At 38.0% G+C, this 21,393-nt stretch overlaps 1 protein-coding gene across 1 annotated transcript in view; it reads left to right on the top strand.

Annotated features, from left to right (window-relative positions):
• The window catches only part of WDFY3 (WD repeat and FYVE domain containing 3), a 251,523-nt gene that overhangs the window by 57,716 nt on the left and 172,414 nt on the right, over positions 1 to 21,393 (top strand). Inside the window, exon 3 of the mRNA XM_036256644.1 lies at positions 20,945 to 21,154. Within this exon, the coding sequence (XP_036112537.1) occupies positions 20,945 to 21,154 (210 nt within the window). The remainder of the gene's footprint in view (positions 1 to 20,944; positions 21,155 to 21,393) is intronic.

Raw genomic sequence — 21,393 nt, 5'->3', positions numbered from 1 at the left:
TTCCCACTAAGGGCAAATACCTCGGTTGCAGTTTGTCCCCCGCCCTGGTTGGGTCCTGGGGGTGGCAACCACTCAATGTATCCCTTTCACGTCGATGTTTCTCTCTCTTTCTCTCCCTCCCACTCTATCTGAACAAAATATCGAAAAATGTCCTCGGGTGAAGATAAAAAAAAAAAAGCTATACAGCCCTGGCCTGTTTGCCTCAGCGGTTAGAACGTTGGCCTGCGGACTGCAGAGTCCCGGGTTCGGTTCCCACTATGGGCACGTACCTTGGTTACAGTTTGTCCCCCGGCCTGGTTGGGGTCGTGTAGGTGGCAGTCACTCGTTGTGTTGCTCTCACATCGATGTTTCTCTCTCTCTTTTCTTCCTGCTCTATCTGAAGATAAATGCAAAAAATGTTCTCGGGAGAAGATTAAAACAAACAAACAAAAAAGGCTATACAATTTATTTTGTTGTAATAAAGAACCCAGTTTTATTTTCCCGTTTCTGATACTGGAACTCTTTCTGATCTGAGGGAAGTTGACTTGCCTGGCTCTTCCCAGGTCCTATTTCCCTTGATAAGTTATCATCATTAGCTAAGGGACTGACTTCCTCTTCCCCAAGAGGATGGAGAAGTCTATTCAGACTTTATTTTGTTTGTACCATCCTAACAGTCACAAATGCTTAAAAGAAAACTTTCACCTAAATGTTCTTACTGATATGGGGTGTTTTGGAGTTTTGTTGTTGTTGTTGTTATGTGGGTGTTGGTTTTTGTTTTTGTTGTTGTTGTTGTTGTTGTTGTTACTTGCAGAGTAGATAAAGTTTTCTTTAAAGGATTTTTTTTTAGTGACATCAGAGGATTAAAGGAATAAAAACTCAAGATTGAGGAATAAAGAATCACTGTTTGAAAAATACTTGTATGTAACTTAAATATGGTTCAGTTGAGATTAAGAACTGACATGGTTATTATTTAAGTAATTTTAGTTGTCTAATGTAAATATATAGTACTTATGTGTGATAGTGATTTACTAGGCTTAATTTAGCTACATTTCAAAGTATTAAAAATTAATTATTTTCTTTAAAGAGCTATAAATTTATTGAAGGACAGGCACAATCTTTCAAGAGCATTTAGTATTCTTTTTCATTATTGTGTTCTTGCAAAATATTTCTTTTGTGTGCATGTATTTCTAATTTCATAAAAATAGTATTGCAGTATATATTTCATCCTATTTTTTTAATATGTTTTTATTGATTTTTTTAGGGAGAGAGACAGAAACATCAATGTGAGAGAGAAACATCAATTGGCTGCCTCCTGCATGCCCCCTAATGGGAATGGAGCCCACAACCTGGGCATGTGCCCTGATCAGGAATCGAACTGGGACCTCTCAGTCCATGGGATGATGATGCTCATTTCACTGAGCCACACCAGCTGGGCCCATCCTATTACTTAGTTCCTTTTACTCATCACTGTTTTTAAGACACATCCATGTGAAATATATACTTTTAAGTGAATATGAATGATGATTGTGCATTAACCCTGTTTTACTTACTCATTTTCATAGTGATTGATGGGCAGTGATGGACCTCTAAATAGCTTTCAAGGTCCTAATTAACAGTATAGTAAACATCCATTTACAAGTCCTTGCCCATAAGCATTTCTTTGGGATATCTACCAAGAAGCAAAATACAGGTTTCTGAGTAATGCAAAGTTGCCTTTAGATCCTCTGTGCTAGTCTGTTTTCCCACTAGTATGTAGGTCCTGTCCACATGCCTTGAGAACACAGGGCGTTTTCCAGCTTTCTGTTTATTGCTAATGTAATAAATATAAAGTGGCATTTCCTTATTTTAATCTTTATTTCTTTGATACTGATTAAATTAAAACATCTTTTGGTATGTTCCATGGCCTTGCAGTTCATTTTATTTTCCTCTTTTCCTCATTAGGATTGCTATATTTTTCTTACTGATGTGAGAATTCCTTCTAAATTCTAAATTGTAATCCCTGCAGTTTTAGACATTTCAAATATCTTTTCCCATTGTGATATCTCACTTTTTTGCTTGATTCACACTTTTCTTTGCTGAGCCAAAAGATTTAATTTTCATGTAATCACATTCATTTTATTTTTGCATATGGTATGTGCTTTTGAATTTATGCTTAAGAAATTCTTACCTAATTCATAAAAAATTTTTTCATTTATTTTCTTCTATTAACTTTATAGTGTTACCTCTTATTTCTGAGTCTTTAGTCTATCATGAACCCACCTTTGTATATGGGTTTAGGTCGGGGCCTAGTTTATTTTATTATAAAGGTGAGTCTGTTTCCCAGTACCACCTACATAATAAGTACACGTTTCCTGTGACCTTTATCATACATTAAGTCCCCAATAAATACATGGGTCTGTTTCTGAGCTTTCTCATATGCATCTTAGTCTGTTCTTATTGCAAGTCAGCCGCTGGTTTGGTTACCATGGTTTGGTAGAGGATTATTTTCAAAATCTAAAAATAATATAATTGAATTGTTAAGTTTCATGATCATTGTTATTACCTCTTGTCTTCCTTAAAGGCATTTATATTATGTTTAACACTTTAACTAGTAACTATTATGATCCTTGAAACATATGTTTTGGAAGTCCTTCATCAGTTTCTTTAAATATAATTGTATTAGAATTTTTAATTTATTTTTTAAAATATAATTAAATGTTGTTTCACAGGTGTCTTTTTCCATTTAGTTAAAATGTTAAATTTTGCTGGAATTGAATTTCAGATTTGGATTAGAAATTAAATGAGTTGTTATCTTGTCTGAAGTTTGAGAATATACTAAATGGTATAAAAATTTTAAGATCATTAAAAAATTAAAGGCTCCTTGGCAGGTTTGGCTCAGCGGTTGGAGTGTTGGCCTGCAGACCAGAGAGTCCCAGGTTCGGTTCCCGCTAGGGGCATGTACCCAAAAAAAAAAAAAAAATTGAAGGCAAGTGAAATTGTTTTTTTTTAACCTTATAGGAATAGGTTACTCTGAAAAAACCAGTTCAGATATTTTAAATAATCAAAGTTGGTGTAACTCTTAGTACTTTTATTTTATTTTTTTAATCCTCACCTGAGGACATTTTTCCATTTTTTTGTACAGATAGAGTGGGAGGGAGAGAGAGAGAGAGGGAAACATCGATGTGAAAGGGACACATCGAGTGGCTGCCACCCGCACGACCAACCAGGGCCGGGGACAAACTGCAACCGAGGCACATGCCCTTAGCGGGAACCGAACCCGGGTCTCTCCGGACCGCAGGTCGACGCTCTAACCGCTGAGCCAAACCGGCCAGGGCAACTCTTAGTACTTTTAAATGAATTAGCATGTATTCTAGGAACATAAATGCATGCATACACAAAAAGCAACTGAAATGTCTTAGAATGACTGGCTTGACCATAGAGTCTTTTTTTTTTATCCTCTCAAAAAGAAAAATAAGCTGATAAGTAATCTATATTTTTTGAATCCTAAATCTTTGCATATTGCCGTTCCCTACCAAGAAAACTTTGCTGAATCCAAATTGCAATCTTTAGAATGTTATGTGTACTTTCTAGAGGGAAGTTAGATAGCGAAATAAAACTTAACTTTATACCCTTCCTCCTTGGAAAAATTTATTTCTTATAGTTTGTATTTTTTTCATTTAAGCCATTGGATTCAAAAGCCTAGACATTTGAAATAAAATGTATACGTTATTTATTTAATTTTAACCTCCAAATTCTAAATCTGGAAGCAAATATTTGAACTAGATTTCAGTCTTCACCCTTGTCCTCCAACACTAGTTGAGGAGTTCACCGTGAATTGTAAAAAAACACAAAACAGGATGAGCAGAATTGCTAGGTGTGCTTGATCCTCTGTCCTCGAATAAAGCAATGCTCTTTTAGAAAGTTCCCCCCAAATGGGGAGTGGAGGCTTTATTATGGCCTGTTAAAAAAATAAGTAAACCTAGGAAACAGTCATCTTGCCACCACCAGGAGGGTCTGTGCCATTTATCCAAGGTAGTTTTCTATATTTGTTATTACATGGAGTTCCTTCTGAGAGGAGGATGAGACTCTTGTGAGAAAAATAATGGTAAACTGAGTTGTATTTTGAAAACGTGTTTCTCCAGAATAAAAGGCAGTCTATTTAAAATATTATTGTTAATATTTCAGATGGATTTATAAAATATATCCAACAGCTAACTAATAAGAATGGCATTTCTCCTCTCATTCTTCCCCAGAGGCATTTTTTTAAAATAGGCTGCATGTGATCAACAGTGAAATGATGTAATCAGGACGTGGCTATTTGTGGTCATAGTCCTAATGTTTTGGTGGAGGGATAGAGAACCAGAGTTATTCTTTTCTCCTCTCCTTCCACCCCTTCACCCATCCCGCAACCCCTGTAGTGAAAATGGACCACAGCCATGAGAATGGAAATATATTTTTACATTTTATTTGTAAGATACCTAATGTAAAAATGGTAATGAAAACAGTAATACTCTGATTAGCAAAAATTATTTGTGATATCCAGTAACAGATAATTTTTATCCTTGAGATTCATATCAGTACCACCTTTATTTTAAAGTGTATTTCTTAAGGATTTCCTAAGTTTCCTAATTGTTTTCATTCATATAATTCAACTAAGTGGATAACGAGTATTTGTAAAATAACTTGGATAGAGGAATTTATGGAAAGGCTAATAAGTAAGGTGTCAGCAGGAAGACTCCCTGCCTTACTCCAGCCATCCATAAATCATTCGTTAATCATCTTCAGTGTGGCAGGTGCTGTGGCAAACACTGAAAAGCTCAATGTAAACGCTTACGTCACTGACCTCACACTAGGCTCAGTTTCAAGAAATGATGGTGGAGCCCGGCCGGTGTGGCTCAGTGGTTGAGCATCGACTCATGCACCAAGAGGTCGCAGGTTCCATTCCCAGTCAGGACACATTCCCAGGTTGTGGGCCCAATCCCCAGTGGGGGGCATGCAGGAGGCGCCGATCAATGTTCTCTCTCATTGATGTTTCTATCTCTCTTTCCCTCTTCCTTACTCTCTCTATAAAAATCAATAAAGAAAAAAATATTTTAAAAAAAGAAATGATGGTGGAGCTGCCTGTTAACTGATGATGCCTCCAGAAATTCTAAGATGTTCTTACCATACCTGTGGTTGGTTGAGAAATAGCCTCAGGTGGGATCAGACTAAATTATTGGCTGTTGACTGTTAGCACAGCCCTGGTGGAGAGGCTTGACGTGGAGATTACTAGTGCATGTTTTTTCTAGCTAATGAGAACCAGCGTGTGGAGTTGGTGCTGGTGGATGGCAGGCAATGACACAGATACACAGGGTAAACGAATACACATCATCCTTGTAACAGAGAGCAAAGCAGTCAGAATATTACGATTAATTTTCATATCCTGTATTACTGACGAGGTTGTGCAGACTTTTATATATTTGAGGTCATTTATTTTCCTTCTCTGTGCAATACTTATCTGTCTTCTGTCCATTTTTCTATTGGGTGGTTTGCTTTTCTCATTGATTTGTAACCATTCTTTTCATATTTTGGATCTAATGCTTTTTTGTTCATTATTGGTGTTGCACGTATTTTGTTCCATTCTGCATCTTGTGTTTATTTTCTTTCTGTTGATTTTTCATGTACAGAAGTTTTTAATTTTGATGAAGTTAATGTTGCATGTTATATATGTATGTAGGGGTGTGTATAGTTTTTTTTTTTAAGACATTCTTCCTGTCCAGCCGGTGTGGCTCAGTGGTTGAGTATCAATGCATGTACCAAGAGGTCACTGGTTTGATTCCCAGTCAGGACACATCCTCAGGTTGTGGGCCCAATCCTCAGTGGGAGGCATGCAGGAGGCGGCCAATCGATGTTCTCTCTCATTGATATTTCTATCTCTCTCTCCCTCTCACTTCTTCTCTCTCTCCAAAATCAATAAAGGAAAAAAAAAAAAGACATTCTTCCTTACCCTGAGGTCATAAAAATATTTTCCAACATATTCTTCTAAATAGTTTAAATGTCTTAGTGTTCAAAGTAACGTGTTAATTGCTTTGATGACAAGGACATGATGAATACAAGCTAATGAAAGCAGAGCTGGATAGCTGGAACAGAGAGGAATTCAGGTAGGGTAGGGGTGCCTTGATAAATGTTTCTTTGACCCAATGATCAAATTATCACTGTGGGGATATGTTTAGATTATTTTAGGATCAAGTAAGGTCATGAACTATCCATGACTGGCAGGCAGTAAGAAAATCTGAGACCATTTCTGGCAGAAGAAAGACCATATGGGAAAAGCATTAAGGGTTTGAAATTGCATGGCATAGCCCTGGCTGGTTTGGCTCAGTGGCTAGAGCGTCGGCCTGCGGTCCAGAGAGATCTGGATTCGGTTCCCGCTAAGGGCATGTACCTCAGTTGCAGTTTGTCCCGGGTCCTGGTTGGGTTGTGCGGGTGGAAGCCACTCGATGTGTCCCTTTCATGTCAATGTTTCTCTTTCTCTCTTTCTTCCTCTCTCTCCCTCCCGCTCTATCTGAACAAAAAATGAAAAAAACATCCTTGAGTGAGGATCAAAAAAAAAGAGAAAGAAATTACATGGCATATTCCAGAACAGCAGTTTAGGTGATATAGTATGGGTGGGAGATAAAGAATAAGGGGGGAGCCATGTTGCAGAAGACAGCTTCAAAGTTAGATGCACAACAGATTTAGGAGCCTTTTATGTCTTGACAAGCGTTTGACGCTGTCCCTTTGCAGGCAGTTGAGTCACTCCTAAGGGAATTTTGGAAAGATGAGTATAGCCACACTATGAAGGGGGTGAAAACGAGTTGGTTCTCCCATAGTGCCTTGCATACAGTAGTAGACACTTAAGAAATTGAATTCAACAGTGCCATTGCACAGAATCTATTTAGAATTCCCCACCCCCATAATCAGCTGCAGAGTCTGCAGTGAATTCTTTTGATTATTAGTGTTGAATTTTCAATCTTTTGAAAGAATTTGATGTTTAGTCATAGGCAGAAGTTTTGGAGGAAGTTTAGAAACAGACAAATGAGCAAGCTGGGTATTTCCATTTTTGGTAGAACCTGATATATGATGACACACTGATTTTTAGATGTAGCTTATAAAATGCTCTGAAAGTGATCTTTAAGGAGGAATTTTTAAAAGTGCTTTGAGCCACGTCAGCATCATTATGTGTACACGGCCTCCTAAGGTCAGTAATTGGTAGAGCACAGTTTATTTAAATGTATAAATTTTGATGTTTTGAGAAAAATAAAAAGGAATGTATAAGAATTCACAATTAAAACCTTCATTATTGTGTGATCACTCTGTGCAGAAGCCAATGTTTACTTTACCAGTATTATTTTTGTAGCCATCATTACTTTATTACTTTTTTCACTTGTGAGGTTTCACTAATATAATTCTACACAATCTTTTGCACTTGTCACTTTCCGTTCTTCACTTTCAGGTCACAGCATGTATTCCAGCTCTTTCAGTAATGATTGGTTGTTGACACTGGTAAGCTGACTGTCTCTCGTAGGTTCTTGTCCTCTGTGTGTTGTTGATGCCTTCAGTTCCCTGTGGGGGAGTCTGACTTATTACCTTTTGTTTTGTCATCATCTGCCTACCAACCAAACCTAACTATCAACTGATAATTTTTTTTTTCTTTTCTTCCCATGCCTTCACATTTACAGTTCTTATTTTCTGGATTTATACCAGATTTTGCTGAATATTTTTTATAAAAAGACACTATGGGATACCCAACACCCCAACAAAAATGGTCATATGGTAATGGTTGTTTACTTTTCAGTAAAAAAAAATTGAATTTAAACAAACCATAAGTAACAAAGTTGTTTTCCTAGCCTTGTTTAAAAATAAACAGATAAGGAATTTAGAGAAAATTTTGCACTTTTTACCTTTTTAAATCACCTTAATTCATCTTTGGATTGAGTTGCCTCTAATTCACTTATCTGTTAAACTTTTATTGATAATTTTTTTTACTCATGTATTAATCATTTATTATCTGTTATTTGCCAGGTACTATGTGTACAGAGTTAGATGCTGGTAGTGGTGGGAGGGCTGAATAGGACATAATCTTTGCCTTTCATAATCTTACTTGTCCAGTCTTGGAAAAAGACAAACAAAATAACAGTTACGTAGCAATGTGAGAAATGCTATGATAAAGATATGCACAGGATTGTAGGCGAACAAAGAAGGGGGCATGCCTGTCAGACTGAGATCAGGGAACCCTTTCTGGAAGAGGGACAGTTGAGCTGAGATTTAAAGGGTGATTAGTAGTAATTAGCTAAATGTACACTTGCTGGAGGGAAAAGAGCTCCCATGAGAGCATTCAGTGTGTGTGAAGGCACAGAAACATGAAGACAATACAGAGAGACCTGCATGCGACAAGGGATGGACAGAGTGAAGTGGAAAAGTGGGAGATGAATAGGGCTCCATCTAGGCATGGGCCAGGTCAGGTCAGCCTTGAAATATGCCACTGCTCTCTTCTCTCTTTCTTCTCCTTTTGGAAGTTTCTTTGATTTATCTTCAAGCTCACTGATTCTTCCCTTGGCCATGTCCAGTCTACTGTGGAGCCCATTCAAAGCATTCTTCGTATTTGTTACAGCGCTTTCCATTTCTAGCATTTCCTTTTGATTGTTTTTAATTTCTGTTGGTAGTGTAAAGTGTGGAAGAAGGAAACTGTATTTATAATCATTTGATTATACCTCAGTGTTTTAGTGAGCCCGTGACCCTCACAAGTGGTTCTCCTTGGCTGTTGCCTTCCCCTTCCCCCTAAGGAGGGGATGGGTTGGGACAAATGCCCTGCCCTCAGACGAGGTAAGGTAAAGACAAGGCAGGAGGGGATCTGTTCTCTGTGAGAATGTCTGCTGGGGTGCCTGGAGGTACAACCCAGGAAAGTTGAGGGAGGGTCCTAAGACTGTGGCCCCAGGAGTCTGTCTTTCACATGCTAGCCTACTGTCATCCTCCAGCAATTCATCAGGCGTCATTTGAGTGTTTGTACTGGTTTAGGTTCCAGGGACTTCTGTTCTGTTCCGTGTCGGCAGGTTTCAGCTGTGACTCTGTGGAATGTGTGTCTCTCCAGATTGCAGGGGTGGTTTGCCCTGCAGTGCCAGTTCTCTGATGGGTCAAGAAAAATCCTTGGTTTCCAGTTTACTTCGCTATTTCTTGTTTAAGGATAAGAGTGATGACTTCTAAGCTCTTTACATTTTGGTGCTGAAACTCTGATTTTTTATTTTATTTATTTATTTATTTATTTATTATTTATTTTTTGATAATTTTTTTTTTTTTTATCCTCACCGGAAGACATTTTTCCATTTTTTGTTCAGGTAGACTGGGAGGGAGAGAGAGGAACAGAGAGAGAGAGAGAGAGAAACATCGACGTGAAAGGAACACATCGAGTGGCTGCCACCGCACAACTGACCAGGGCTGGGGACAAACTGCAACCGAGGTACGCACCCTTAGTGGGAACCGAACCCGGGTCTCTCAGGACCGCAGGCCGACGCTCTCACCGCTGAGCCAAACCGGCCAGGGCGAAACTCTGATTTTTTAAATTTTACCTTTATTCTTCTAACTTTAAGAAGCGTATTGTTCCATAATACACATGTACCATGAGTTACCTCTTCATCTGTTAAAGGACTAGCCTATTTCTAACTTTTCATTATTATAAACAATTAAATAAAATGCAGTCCAGTAAACCAACTTGTACTGTATTGCGATTGGATAGTTTCCTGGAAGAGGTCTTAAGGAACTAAAGAGTAGGTATATTGATACTTTAAGATTGTCCTAAAAATGACTGTTGATTTATATTCTAATCAACACTGTATGCATTTCTATTTTTCCTATTCTTACTATGTAGTTTGTAAATCCTATTATTTTTTGTCAAACTGATGAGCCCAAAGTTGTACTATGTTTTAATTTGCATTTCTCTGATTATTAGTGAATTAACTACCTTTGCATATATGTGTTGTGTTGCATTTCATGTGTAGTAATTTTACTGGAGATAGTCCATTTCTATTCCATCTTACTTTGCTCTCAGGTCGTTGATTTTAAGAGTTCCATGGATAGACTAATTGTTAATACTTTGTTATAAGGCTGTCTAATATTTTTGCTTATTTGTTGCCTGTCTTTTTGCTTTGTGGTATTTTTAGCTATAAATCTGTTTTCTTTTTCTTTTAAGAAGAATTGACCCTAAATTTTAAGTATTTACTTTTATATTTGCTTTCAATATTGTATTGATTGTTTATATTTAGATCTTTAATCCATTGGGAATTAATTTTTCTTCTATATGAAAAATATTAGATTTATTTATATAAATAATAATTTTAGAAAGGCATAAATTGATGTGTTAACCAGTCTGCAGAAAAGTAGAATTTTCTCCACAGTATCCAATGACCCAAAATAAGAACTAGAGAAATTGTGTGGTTGGATTAATCCAAGCATGAATAATGGGTGGGATGTATATAGCCCAGGAGTACAAAGGAAGTGAAGGTACAGTTGAGGATGTCATTGAAGAGAGGAAACACGGTCTGATCTCTGCTCAAGAATAGAAGAACTGGGAGAAATCAAGAACAGTAAGTGGTTTGGTGAAGACCACAGATTTAGGCAGCACAGATGACTGCAGTTTCGGATCTTGACAGTTCCAAATGGAGAAATTCCTAGTGGTGATAATGTGGAATACGGCCTGAAAAGTTTTAGCCGTGCTCTTTTTTTTTTTTTTTTCTTTTTTTTTTTTTATTATGAATTTTTATTTATTTTTTTGTTACAGATATTTTACCTTTTTACCCCATTGGCACCCTCCACCCTACCCCCCCTCCACCCTGTCCCCGGCTTAGTTGTCCATGTCCATTGGTCATGCACACATGCATATAAGTTCTGTGGTTTATCTCTTCCAACCCCCCCACCCCCCATCCCCTCTTCTGAGGGATGTCAGTCTGTGCCCTACTTCCATGTGTCTGGGTCTACTGTATTCCTCAGACTGTTATGCTCATTATATTCCGTATATAAGTGAGATCATGTGGTATTTGTCTTTTTCTGCTTGGCTTCTTTCACTTAGGATAATACTTTCCAGGTCCCTCCATGTGGTCTCAAAGGATAAGAGATCTTTCTTTCGTACCGCTGCATAGTACTCCATTGTGTATATGTACCACAGCTTTTTTATCCATTCGTCTACTAGTGGACACTTGGGCTGTTTCCAGATCTTAGCTATTGTAAATAGTGTTGCTATGAACATGGGGGTACATATATTCTTCCTGATTGGTGTTTCAGGCTTCTTAGGGTATATTCCCAGCAGTGGGATCACTGGGTCAAATGGAAGTTCAATTTTTAATTTTTTGAGGTAGCACCATATTGTTTTCCATAGCGGCTGCACCAGTCTGCATTCCCACCAGCAGTGTATTAGAGTCCCCTTTTCTCCACACCCTCGCCAACACTTGTTGTTTGATGATTTGTTGATGGCGGCCATTCTGACAGGTGTGAGGTAATACCTCATTGTTGTTTTAATTTGCATCTCTCTGATGATTAGTGATGTTGAGCATTTCTTCATATGTCTCTTGGCCATTTGTATGTCCTGTTTGGAGAGGTGTCTATTCAGCTCCTCTGCCCATTTTTTAATTGGGTTCTTTGTCTTCCTTTTGTGGAGTTGTATGAGCACTCTATATATATTGGAAATTAACCCCTTATCTGATACATCATTGGCAATGATGTTCTCCCATACAGTGGGTTGCCTTTCCATTTTGATGACTGTTTCTTTTGCTGTGCAGAAGCTTTTTAGTTTGATGTAGTCCCATGTGTTCATTTTCTCCTTTATTTCTGTTGCCTTAGGGGATGTATCAGTGAAAATTCTGCTGCATATGATGTCCGAAATTTTGTTGCCTATATTTTCTTCTAGAATTTTTATGGATTCACGGGTCACATTTAAGTCTTTTATCCATTTTGAGTTTATTTTTGTGTATGGTGTAAGTTGATGGTCTAGTTTCATTTTTTTGCATGTAGCTGTCCAATTTTCCCAACACCATTTATTAAAGAGGCTGTCTTTACTCCACTGTATGCTCTTGCCACCTTTGTCAAATATTAATTGAGCATATTGCCTTGGGTCCATTTCTGGGTTTTCAGTTCTGTTCCACTGGTCTATATGCCTGTTCTTGTGCCAGTACCAGGCTGTTTTGGTTACAGTCGCTTTGTAGTATAACCTAATATCTGGTATTGTGATCCCACCTACTTTGTTCTTCTTTTTCAAGATTGCTGTGGCTATTCGGGGTCTTTTTTGGTTCCATATGAACTTTTGAAGTATTTGTTCTAGTTCTATGAAATATGTCGTTGGTATTTTGATGGGGATTGCATTGAATCTATAGATTGCTTTGGGTAGTATGGACATTTTAATGATGTTAATTCTTCCAATCCATGAACAGGGTATGTGCTTCCACTTTTTTATATCTTCTTCTATTTCTTTTTTCAATGACCTGTAGTTTTCTGCAAATAGGTCCTTTACTTCTTTGGTTAAGTTTATTCCTAGGTATCGTAATTTTTTTGGCACAATGGTAAATGGGATTGTTTTTTCAGTTTCTCTTTCTGTGAGTTCATCATTGATGTACAAGAATGCCGTCGATTTCTTGACGTTAATTTTGTATCCTGCTACTTTGCCAAATTCATTTATTAAGTCTAATAGATTTTTGATGGAGTCTTTAGGGTTTTCTATGTACAATATCATGTCATCTGCAAATAATGACAGTTTCACTTCCTCCTTTCCAATTTGGATCCCTTTTATTTTTTCTTCATGTCTGATTGCTGTGGCTAAGATTTGCAGTACAATGTTAAATAAGAGTGGCGAAAGTGGACATCCCTGTCTTGTTCCTGTTCTTAATGGAAATGTTTTTAGTTTCTGTCCATTGAGTATGATGTTGGCTGTAGGTCTTTCATATATGCCCTTTATTATGTCAAGATATGATCCCTCTATTCCTACATTGCTGAGCGTTTTTATCAGAAATGGATGCTGGATTTTGTCGAATGCTTTTTCAGGATCTATTGATATGATCATGTGGTTTTTATTCTTCATTTTGTTTATGTGGTGTATCACGTTTATTGATTTGCTAATATTGTACTTGCATCCCTGGAATGAATCCCACTTGGTCATGGTGAATAATTTTTTTGATGTACTTCTGGATCCGATTTGCTAATATTTTGTTCAGGATTTTGGCGTCTATGTTCATCAGGGATATTGGCCTGTAGTTTTCTTTCTTTGTAGTGTCTTTTTCTGGTTTTGGAATTAGAATTATGCTGGCCTCATAGAACGTGTTTGGAAGTCTTCCTTCTTCTTGAATTTTTTGAAATAGTTTGAGGAGAATGGGTGTTAGTTCTTTTTTGAATGTTCGGTAAAACTCCCCCGTGAAACCATCTGGGCCTGGGCTTTTGTTTGCTGGGAGTCTTGATTACCTCTTCAATTTTCTTGGTTGTTATTGGTCTGTTCAAGTTTTCTATCTCTTCCGGGAATAGTTTTGGGAGACTGTGTGTTTCTAGAAATTTGTCCATTTCGCTTAGATTTTCGAATTTGTTGCCATATAGTTGTTCATAGTAGTTGTTAACGATATTTTGTATTTCCGTGGTGTTGGTTGTTACTTCTCCTCTTTCATTTCTGATTTTGTGTATTTGGGTTCTCTCTCTTTGTTTCTTGGTGAGTCTAGCTAAGGGTCCGTCAATCTTGTTTATCTTTTCGAAAAACCAGCTCTTTGTTTCATTGATCCTTTGAATTGTTTTTTTGGTCTCTATGTCATTTATTTCTGCTCTGATCTTTACTATTTCCTTCCTTCTACTTGCTCTGGGGTTTTCTTTTTGTTTGCTTTCTAATTCTTTAAGTTGTGAGGTTAGACAGTCAATTAGAAATTTTTCTTGCTTCTTGAGGTAGGCCTGTAGTGCTATGATCTTCCCTCTCAGAACTGCTTTCGCTGCATCCCATAGATTTTGTGTTGTTGTGTGTTCATTTTCATTGGTTTCCAGGAAGTTTTTAATTTCTTCCTTGATCTCCTCGGTGACCCATTCATTGTTTAATAACATGCTATTTAGCCTCCATGTGTTGAAATGTCTTTGCATGTTCTTGTTGCAATTGATTTCTAGTTTCATGCCATTGTGATCTGAGAAGATGCTTGCTATGATTTCAATCTTCTTGAACTTGTAGAGATTTAGTTTGTGTCCTATCATGTGGTCTATCTTTGAGAATGTCCCATGTGCACTTGAGAAGAATGTGTATTCTGTAGTTTTGGGGTGTAATTCTCTGTAGATATCTATTAAATCCATTTGGTCTAGTGCTTCATTTAGAGTCTCTGTTTCCTTGCTAATTTTTTGCCTAGAGGATCTATCCAGTGCTGTCAACGGGGTGTTGAAGTCCCCTGCTATGATTGTATTGTTGTCGATTTCTCCTTGGAAGTCCTCCAGAAGATTTTTAGTATATTTTGGTGGTCCTATATTGGGTGCATATATGTTTATCAAGGTTATATCTTCCTGTTGGATAGATCCTTTCAATATTATGTAGTGGCCGTCTTTGTCTCTAGTTATGGTCTTCATTTTGAAATCTATTTTATCAGATATGAGAATTGCTACCCCAGCTTTTTTTTGCTTTCCATTTGCTTGGAAAATTTTTTTCCATCCCTTCACTTTCAACCTATGTGAGTCTTTTGTTGAGAGGTGGGTCCCTGTAAACAACATATAGATGAGTCATGCTTTCTTATCCAATCAGCTACTCTGTGTCTCTTTATGGGAGCCTTCAATCCATTAACGTTTAAGGTGATTATTGATATGTACTTATTTATTGCCATTTTTGTTTAGTGTGGTTCTATTTTTCTTCCCATTTCTACTGCTATTTACAGCAGTCCTTTTAACATTTCTTGCAGTGCTGGTTTGGTGCTAATGTATTCCCTTAGCCTTTTTTTGTCTGGGAAGCTCTTTATTTGACCTTCTATTTTGAATGATAGCCTTGCTGGGTAGAGTAGTCTTGGATTCAGATTCTTGTTTTTCATGACTTTGATTACTTCATGCCATTCTCTTCTGGCCTGTAGTGTTTCTTGTGAGAAGTCAGCTGAGAGCCTTATGGGGTTCCCTTTGTAGGTAACCTGTTGCTTATCTCTTGCTGCTTTTAGGATTCTCTCTTTGTCTTTAATTTGTGGCATTTTAATTACTATGTGTCTTGGTGTGGGTCTGTTTGGGTTCTTCTTACTTGGGACTCTCTGTGCTTCTTGAACTTGAATGCCTTCTTCCTTCACCAAATTAGGGAAGTTTTCTCTCACTATTTTTTTGAATATATTCTCTATCCCTTGCTCATTTTCTTCTTCTTCGGGGACTCCTATGATGCGAATATTATTACGTTTCCAGTTGTCCCATAGTTCTCTTAAGCTGTCTTCCTGTTTTTTAATAGTTTTTTCCTTTTGTTTTTCTGATTGGTTGATTTTTTCTACCCTGTCTTCTAATTCACTGATCCGGTCCTCAGCTTCCCCTACTCTGCTTTTTAAACCTTCCAATGTGTTTTTCATTTCTGATATGTCATTTTTTATCTCTTCTTGTTGGTTTTTAATTTCCAATTGGCTTATTTTCAGTGTCTCTATGTCCTTACTCATGCTGTTCAGCTTCCTCAAGATCATGGATCTGAATTCTAGCTCTGTTAACATGCCTAATTGCTCCGCATTGATCTCATCTTCGGTGGAGGTGTCTTGCTCTTTCATTTGGCTTCTGTTTCTGTGTTTCACCATTTTGGCTATCACTGTGGGCTTTGGAGCCTGTCAAGTTCTCCCTGTGGGTGTTGGTGTTCTGCTGTTTGTGGCTCCCTCTCCTGTGTTTAGATGAGCGAGGGAGGACCCACGTTGAACACCACTGTCAAGTCTTACTTTCCTGGTTAAAGTTGCCAGCCCAGGAAAGGTACTGTTATCCTCTAGCTTTTTGCCTGGAGGCTAGCCGTCTAGGTTAATTGATGAGTTTTGGTTGTCAGTTGATTGAAATACTCCCTCTGGTGCTCAGCCAAGGGGCTTTCACGAGGGTGGGGCAGATGCTGGTTGTTAGTGAGCCTCAATTAGCACTTCAGTGGCCCACAGGGTGGGGTTGGATCTCCGAGGGAGGGGCTGCTGCCTCTCCTCAGAGCCCTGGGAAGGAGCAATGTGGCCACCTGTCCGGAGTGGCTGCACTCAGCCAAAGCTCTGAGCGCCCTCCAAACCCCGAGGGTCCCGACACAGCTCCAGTGCAGTCCGCCCTCCCTCTGCTGGAGCCCAAGGTGAGTGGCTGTTTCAGCCTCTGTCCCGGCTGCGCTGTGGAGCCGCCTGGGAGTGTGACCCGAGGGCGCTGCTCCCAGCTAAGGCCGCTGCCGAGCTGCCGACCGTGGGCTCCCAGCCCCCGTTTCGCAAGCCTACCGGGATCGAGTCGGTGTCCCTCGTTGTATGGTCCCCCAAGCTGCTTTTCTGTTGGTTTTTCCCGTTGATTTGTCTGTGTTATAGTTGTAATTCCAGTTTGGTTCTGGGAGACGGTCTGTGTAACTCTGTTCACTCCGCCGCCATTTTTTCGATCTAGCTGTGCTCTTATGTATCTCGCTCCTGAGGTCAGTCTAGCCTGCAGTGTGCCATTCACTGTGGATACTAATAAGTAACTGACCACAGAACTGACTGGCTTGAAGTAGAGATTAGCGGAGATAGATATATGCACAATGCAAAATGTGTCAGCATTAGGCAGTCACAAATTAGAGAAGCATTGTGCTACAAAAATTATTTTGCAAGTCTTTTATATACAGAATTTTGAACACAATTTATATAAAGATATACTTTCAGAGAATGCTGGAGCTGTCAGGTCAACTTACACAAGTTTATTTATTTCATAATATAATTTAATTGAACTATGTTAATTCTATCAACACCATTTACCTGTTAGGGTAAATGTGCTTTGGAGGTCCCAAAACAGCAGTAGGGCCCTAGAAGGAGGGGTTCTAGAAAAGTGTCAGATGTCAACAGTGGTTGTTCATAATTGGAAATCATAGCTAAGCAGTGTTCTTAAATGAAGACACATTGCTTTGACTTTAGGAAAGGCTTTTGATGTTGAGAAGATACTTGGAGAAATTGTTCAGTTCAGTATATGTGTAGGATGATGAGTTCACACATGCGGTGAGAAGGGTGTGGGCATGTGGGAAATATAAATGAGATGGCTGATCTTGTAATATCTCATAGATGAGGCTAAAATCTGGTAATGACTCTTCTTTAAAGGCATAAAACAATGCATTAACAGGTAGAAATTTAAAATTCTAAAACAGGACTGTATCTCTAGTTCCTTTTCAGTGTATATGTTAGATAACTGGGTTTTATATACCTAGTTAATTGGGAGCCTCTCTAAGTTTTGCCTTTATTCTTTAAAAGTATAAGAAGTTTTGCCTTTATTCTTCATAGTATAAGAAAAAATAGAATTTTCCCAGAAAGTTTAAGAGAAAAAAGTAAAAAACCTGAGGAATTGCTCATAAGTTTTTGATGAAAGTATAATTTCCCTTAGCCATATGAACTTTTTCTTTTCCCTTGGAATTAAGGAGTGACTTAGAAAATTAAGTTTTTAGCTATACTACTTACTAGCAGCTAGTTACATGACAAATACATTTTTTACTTCTTTTATACTTTTCTATAATTTAAATAATGGTGAACTATTTAAAGGATTTTTGGTGGGCATAAAGTATCTGGGGTTTTCAAGCATTAACACAAGAGATTAGAAAAAGAAATACTGCCTAGGCTCATTGTAGTAATTATCTAATTGCTATTTAAATAACCCCCTGTTGGCAGTACAAACACTGTTCTCTTGTGAAACAAAATAGAGTTCTTATACACAATAATCTTTATAAATATTTGAAAGCCCCTAATAACATTAAACCCAAGAATAGTCATCCTATTTGCCCTCATTATTATATTTTGCATATCTCTTCTATTTTGCTTTCGATACTTCTTATTGAGCATCCAACTAAGAAATAAAATTTCCCTTAATTTTTTACCAATTTGTAAGTTTCTAAAACAGCACTATAAGGCCTTAGGCTGTTTCCTTTCTCTTACTTGCTTAAAAACTAACTAAAAATGTAAATGAAAAGAATTAAATGTTTTGTTATCAAGCTGAAGAGGAAAAGTAATTTAAAAATTATTGAATGCAACTAATGTGTTTGACACTTTATAGAAATGATGTTATTTTATGTATGCATTGCACAAAGTTTGTGAAAGAAAGATTTTACAGATGATCAGTAAAAGAATTTACTGATCTTATATGGGCATGTTTGCACAACTTTGACCGAAAAGAAAGAGTATTTTAAACATTTTGGTCTGAATATACTTTCAATATAAACGTTGAAGTGCAGACAAAGCAATGATTCAGCAAGCTGGCCTGCTTAAGTGTGTCTTAGTAAATTAGGGGAAAAGGAGGACTCTCTTCTATCACTTAGATGATCTGAGTAATTGAGAAATACCTGTTAACCCATTTAGCTGATTGATATCTATTCTTTTGTACCTGATAAATATTAAATAACAATGGTGCAATAGCTCGATTATCTAGTTAATATTTGTCAATATGTGATATATGTGTGTTTTTTTACTGGGATGAATGTTGATTATTTTAGTGTATGTTCTGAAAAATCAGAAAGATTTCTTTCATAGTCTAGTTGCTACTCGGTGCTAAATAATAAATATACTAGAGTCACAGTTTCCAAGAATTCTGTAGTTTAAAATAAGTCCATAAGTATGAGTAAACAGGGGAAGGGCACTTGACTAGGAGGTAAAGGTCTGGATTCCCCTACAATTCCTTTTCATTGTGATATTTTGAGCAAGTTCTTGTCTTGGGCCTCACTTAGGGTAGAATTAATTCTGTCTTTGGTCCACTTGCTTAAGTTGGAATGAGGAGCGAAGGAGGTGGTCTGAAAGGCTTTAAGTTCTCTAGGTGTAGAGTGATGCTTAACTTTTTTTTTCTAATGACATAGACTCCTTTGAAAGCTGGGAATCTCTTAGAAAAAAACATTTTTGAAGTATTGGGAAGGTCACAAATCCCCTGATTCCTGACCACAAACTCTATATTATGAACTCTGGCTAAAGGCTGAGGAAACAGAGCAGAGCTACACATAACTAAAACGTTGGCTAGCCCTGGCCAGTTTGCTCATTGGTTAGAGCATTGGCCAGAGGACCAAAGGGTTGCAGGTCTAATACCTACCCAGTTGGGGTCCTGTGGGAGGCAACCAGTAGATGTATCTCTCTCACATTGATGTTTCTCTCCCCCTCCCGTTCACTCTGTCTAAAAAAATCAGTGGAAAAACATCCTCAAGTGAGGATTAACAAAAAATTTAAATAAGATAAAATGTTATTTACAAACATTTGTAATTCACTTCAAATTTTGTTTTTGTTCTGGGGATTTTTAGGAGTGCACCTGCCAGCACATAGTAGGCTATTTGAATCTATTTCTGAAATCCTTTTATTTATTTTTGGAGGACTTGCCTATTTTCCAGGAACAACTCTGAACTGGACTAACTTTCGTTTGCCATTTCGTAGTTCAGAGGTTCCCCTTGGCCTTTGCCTGTGTCTACGCTTTCTTCCCTGCAATTAGACCTCTTGGAGTGTACTAAGTGCTCTTGGCACAGCAGTTGCTCAGCACCGACAAGCCATTTGCAGAGCTCTGAGCAGAGTGCGTCTTCTGCCCCTCACCTGCCACGAGTCACATCATGACCTCCCATCGCAGTCAGCCTACATACAGTGCAGGCTGTAAGCATGCCCATAGCCAAATACGAATTCTCCAGGACACGTGTTTAAGATGCTTGTTCTTGTAGTTTTAAAAATCTACAGATAGATGTTTAGTAAACAAAGCTGTAGCCCTGTAGTTGTCTTTCATTTTTTTTTTAAAGAAATGGCACACTGACTTATGTGGTTATGCAGCAAAATTAAAAATTAATCTTCAGTTATTCCTGCTTTTCTACAGATTAAAAAGCAGATTGCCTTTCTCCCAGATTCTGTATATCCATAATGTCCTCCCAACCTTCCTGATTCCTCTTGTGAGATATCCTGTTTTTGTGTCTGAACTTAGCTAATTACTGGCACAGTTATTAGTGGTTGAAAAGGGCTGATGATGCTTTCTGAAAGCTTAATGTTATTGATTCTGGTATATGTTCTCACCCAGTGGTTGGTTTATTTATTTCTTAACTGCAGCTCTAGCCAGGGATACATTTTACATTATGATGCAGTCCACACATATACCCCCTTACCTAAAATACGTTTCATGAACTAATAATTGCCCTCAGTATATGTATTCCAGTATCTCTTACTTCATTTTTAAAATACTCATCATGACCTACTAAATGAATTAACATAACCTACCAAAGGATTTCAAACTACAGCTTGAAAAAATGGTCTTCAGATATATAATTTCACTCTTATAATTTGTAGAGTATATTGAGATATCATTTTATTTAATTTTTGTATATTTTCAAACTATAACACAAAGTGATCTCTTTAGTGGGTACCAGAGTGTAATCGTTCATCTAGGAAAAAATTAAAAATAGAAAAATTTGTGGGTTTTGTTGTTCTTTGTCTGGGTGCTTTGAGGTATGGGTGAACTTTCTGTCCTTTTATTGTTTTACGTGTGTTAAGCTATTCAGCACACAGTAATAGTAAGATCTGTATTCCGTGTATTTGTTGAACTTGATATGCCTGACTTAATTGGAAGCATTTGCTACTTGCCCAGTTAATGTTTTACATTTAATGGTTTACACTTTATACAAATTGTGTCAAAGCTACTGGACAGTTGAGTGCCATAATTATAATTTGTCATGTAGGAAGATGTATCAACATTAACTTTGCCTTTCTACCTTTTTAAAGAAGTAGAAAAAAATATTTTAGTCAGAATTTTCTATTTTTCAGACTTTTTATAAGCTCTTCATGCATGCTTGACCTGATCAGTGACATTTCGACTGTCTCTGCTGCACACCTTCCTACAGGACCAGAAGTGTTTATCCCAGCCCGCCAAGATGAACATGGTGAAGAGGATCATGGGGCGGCCGAGGCAGGAGGAGTGCAGCCCGCAAGACAACGCCTTAGGGCTGATGCACCTCCGTCGTCTCTTCACGGAGCTGTGCCACCCTCCTCGGCACATGACGCAGAAGGAGCAAGAGGAGAAGCTGTACATGATGCTGCCAGTGTTTAACAGGGTGAGTCCAGGTTGCTGAGCACATGCCTTCCGGGACTAGGTGGCCCTGCCAGCATCTTCAGGGTATAGTAAGTCACAGGTAGGAAAAGATGATAGAACGGGTAAGTTCTTAACTACTATAAAGTAGTGCGACTTGATGTGAGACCTGGTCAACGTGAACTCGACTGAGTTCTGACAGATAAGAGGAAGCCTGTGAACATTTTGTAAAAGGTTCCTCCAATGGTGGAGTTTGGGAGGAGG

The sequence above is a fragment of the Molossus molossus genome, unplaced genomic scaffold (assembly GCF_014108415.1).
Source record: "Molossus molossus isolate mMolMol1 unplaced genomic scaffold, mMolMol1.p scaffold_m16_p_1, whole genome shotgun sequence".
NCBI classification, from domain to species: Eukaryota; Metazoa; Chordata; class Mammalia; order Chiroptera; family Molossidae; genus Molossus; species Molossus molossus.
This window is presented reverse-complemented; position numbering and strand designations above follow the sequence as displayed.